A 4,111-nucleotide genomic window follows, 5' to 3' on the forward strand; every position below is an offset into this window, starting at 1 on the left:
ACGTTTTTTATTTTTTTTTTTTTTTTTTTTTTTTTTATAAGTATTCATTATTATATTCGTGAATTGAGGGCTATCTCTCTTCTACTCTCTGGACGTTCGCGTTATTTTTTTCTTTTCATTTAATTTTTCGCTATTCATCAATTACAAATTACGATTTGTTTTCCTTATCCGAAGAAAAAACCAACCGACAGCAGTCTATCAACTCAAAGAAGCGTGGTTCTTGACGCTCGCTTCCGACTTCTCGCCTTCCAGAATTTGGCAGGATTCATTTTCTCACTCGAACCATCGTTTCTTTCTTTCTTTTTTTCTTTCTTTCTTCCTTTCTTTCTTTCTTTCTTTCGTTTTACTTAAACATATTTGAATGTAAAAGAAGTACAAACTACGAACATAACATCCTCGAAAGTTCTTAGAATAAAAATTGAAATCTTGATAACTCACATTCGACAACTTCTGCCAAATTTTATGCTCTAAACCTCCTCCTCTACCCTTCCTACGTGATACAGAAATTCACTCTATATAACATTAAGAATGAACGATAGAAAACACGAACCGAAGCTCAACTTTGAAATAACTTCTAAATAAATTCTAACAAAGGAATATCACCCAACTGAAAATTACGAGATCTTGATGAAACCTTGAACGCAAGGTAGAGCATCAAAAAATATTACGTATTTTTCCCCAGCTGCCGAAATTCATATTTAGAAATTGCGAACAATCCACAAAACGGGACATGAAAAATTTATTTGCCCAAACGTATCAATAATGATCAATCTTAGCTCTTAAAGCTATTTACTTTCCAAGATAATGGACCAAATATATTTTCCATCCCCCATAAATCATATTGTTTTCTCCCGCAAATGAATTTAAACAACTAAGGAAACGAAAGAAAAGCATCTAATATTTCTCAACGATCGATTTGTATCCGAAGCTACATTAAAATCTAAGATTTCAAGTCGAGTGATCTCCCGTGTAAAATTCAAAATCTAAGATCGACTTCAAGCTACTGCCTATAAAGAAAAAAAAAAAAAAGGATAGAACGGGAAGAATACGGTTCGTCTAGAAGAATTCCTCAGAAAAAGAATACGTAAACGCGGTTAATTAATCTTCGTTTTCTTAATCGAAACAAGAAACCAATCGCTCCTAAACTGAATATTTCTACTACTGGAGTAATTGTTTAACTGGAGGATCCGGTTTTCTTTCGAATTTGCCAGTACTGGAAGGGTTTTTCTGGCGCCAATCGAAAGGAGGATGTCGATCAGCGGTTGTCCATGAGGCCACATTTTTACCATAGTCCGGATGAGTATCCACCGGGTGGCACGCGTGTACGTGCCGGAACCTTTGCCGCCGGCGACGTGTCGTTCGACTTCTCGCTGGAATTCGAGCTGGACGTTCCGTTTTGCACGGCAGGCCCGTTGTTCTGTGACTCTGCGTAGCCAGTTCCGGTTACCGGGTTACCATCTACGAAGAATATTTGCCTTTTTCAGTCGACATTCTGAGATCAAAGTTGTGGGATCGAGGTTCTCCATTAGGATAATTTTGGTATATTTAGATGATATTTGAGGGTTTAGAGGAGAAGTGGTCTAAGCGACGAAATCATTAATTTGAGGAAATATATTGGGGGTACAGTCGGATTTTGATAGAGACACTTATACATCTTTAAACATTAATCGCGTGTAATAAGGAATTTTGTTTGCTTTTGAGAAAACACATAGATTTATTATATTTTCTTATTCGAATTTGAAGGCTGGGAACAATAAATTAGATTATTTGGTAGTAGAAAAAAAGAGTAAAACGAGACAAAATTTAAAAAGTAAAATGTATGAGGGTTAAAATACAAAGACCTGGAAATTACTGACGAAATTGTCTAGGTAAATTTTATGTATCGATATTTTTATTTATTTCGGTCTTGAAAAATAATGCACTTGTACCACTTCTTCGCTGATTTTCATCGGAACCAATCGATGGAAAGCTGATAGACTCTGGAATGATACGATAAGCGAATCACGAAACACTGAATAATTGGTTGAAGGTTTCTTTGTCTTGTGACTCACCGTCTCTGTTTCCCTATATCATACTATTGCAATACGATGATGTGGTAATTTTGTGTATTTGATATATTTGCACGATATTTTTATTTTGATAAAAATCAACCGATTTTAATTGGTCAAAAGTCTATGAAATCTGAAAATATGTATATGCTAGGATGAATCACGAAACGTTATATAATTAATTTGCTTCTTGTGATAACGAAGACTTGATGATTTCATCGTCTATCTTGAACTGATCTAATTTGATTTGATTAGAATTTTACTGTTTCATGATCAGCTTGGAGATTTTCAAATGTAAGTGGTGCCTTTTTGCATAAGATTATACTCAGTCTCTTCTATTCTGAATTCCAGGAAATCCTTTTGTTCTACAACGTTCATTTTCAAGAGCTCGATAAATTCCAAAAAGACTATACATTACACCTGTAAGCCTCGACCATTATGAACTCTAAAAGACGAAACTACATTCTAATAACTCCCAATTTTCTTCTTTATTTTCTCATTGCTATGATTCCTATGGAATTTTCTATTTAATTCTATGGAAATCGATTTCGTATTACTCGCATGCAATTATTATCAGGAGTATAAAAAACCAGAAAAACGTTATCGATTACCGTTAACACTTAATTAAAACAGGCTGAAAAACAATAAACAAAAAAAGAGGCGTATTAACCAATTTATAACGGTTATCATGCATCCTTAGTTTTTTATACGCCTGATATCCACCGTGTGTTTGTATAACACCGTCATAGAGATATATCGAGATTTCACGCGAAATCCACATGCTGGCTCTCTCCCTTCGTGATTTTTCTTCGACATTTCCCGTACACGCCCGTGAAAGGGGGACAGGGACACGCAGGTAATTTACTCGACAGGCAATTAAGCGTAAAACGTAAGGAACAACCAGTCGGTTTCGATGCACTGATAAAGAACGATCGGATATAAAATATTCGTGAGAGCTACTCTGCAGAACTTACGCTACGCAAGACAAGGAATGTGTAGGTAATCGTCTACTACGTATAACACGAACTTACCGTACTATATTACAGACTATTTTGTATGAATGTGAGTGTTGACCTATGGAAACTTGTTGGGGAATTTGCTTGAATTCTATGCTTCTAGTAGAGATTTTCTTTCTTTCTTTTTCTTTTATTTTTGACTGAAGTAATTTTTGAGTTGAATTCGAGCAAATCTGAGACATTGTGAGGATATATATATATATATATAAGGTAATTATATAAATTAGAATGGATTTTAATTTTAGATGGCAATCGAGATTATGGTAAGAGTATCGTTTTGTATTGAAGTTAATTTTTTAGGAATCTTCTAATTTTATTGAAACGTTCACTTAATTTCAGAAAAATGAAATAGCTTTTAATTTGGGATATTTTGCGGACTTCTCTCAAATTCTCGATTGCCTTCCATCTGTATGGATAAGTTATAGGGATTTTTAAACATATTGCTCTTTTCAGGGGAATACAAATTACAAATAAAGTGAGTAAAAATTAGGACTAAACATAAGGACCGTTACTCCGAATCTGAAATTAATACCAAATAACACATATACACATATACAAAAGAAAAAAGAAACACATTGTACTCGTAAAGAAAAGAAACGCATAAAGGAATATCATAAATCCAATCCTCTTCGTCTGCAGCAAGAAATACACAGAAATTATCGGTCGACTAAGGCTATATAAGGAAAAGAAACGATAAAGTAAAAGAGTGAAAGCTGAAACATCAACTCGTAAAAAAATCAGATTTATATCTTTTGCCTTTTTTTTCAGTACTGTACAAAACTACCGGAGGATGACTCGCGTAAAAATAATTTATCAATAAACTTGCTTTTTGTTCGATGACTCGCCACGTAACTTATTAAACACATCCTTATCTGCATAATTCACAAGTCATGTCAAAAGTATATCACGATCGTTTTCAACAAGAATTTCTTATTTCTTATTCACACTGTGATAATGTGACTTAATCAATCCACATAGTGAGTCACAACCTTTCTGATTCATCCCCAAACGTACGTCAAATTATACTAAGCCCCCCCCCCCCCCCCC

The 4,111-nt window shown here is 34.4% G+C and overlaps 1 protein-coding gene across 7 annotated transcripts in view; it reads right to left on the reverse strand.

Annotated features, from left to right (window-relative positions):
• Positions 1-10: 10 nt before the first annotated feature.
• LOC100746425 (microtubule-associated protein Jupiter) overlaps positions 11-4,111 on the reverse strand; it is an 87,920-nt gene continuing 83,819 nt past the window's right edge. For all 7 annotated transcript variants that reach the window (XM_003492222.4, XM_012389867.3, XM_012389868.3 and 4 more), the window contains one exon: positions 11-1,458. In XM_003492222.4, coding sequence (XP_003492270.1) covers positions 1,283-1,458 — 176 coding nt within the window. In that variant the 3' untranslated portion in view covers positions 11-1,282. The remainder of the gene's footprint in view (positions 1,459-4,111) is intronic.

This window comes from Bombus impatiens, unplaced genomic scaffold (genome assembly GCF_000188095.3).
Source record: "Bombus impatiens unplaced genomic scaffold, BIMP_2.2 scf_0665, whole genome shotgun sequence".
NCBI lineage: Eukaryota > Metazoa > Arthropoda > Insecta > Hymenoptera > Apidae > Bombus > Bombus impatiens.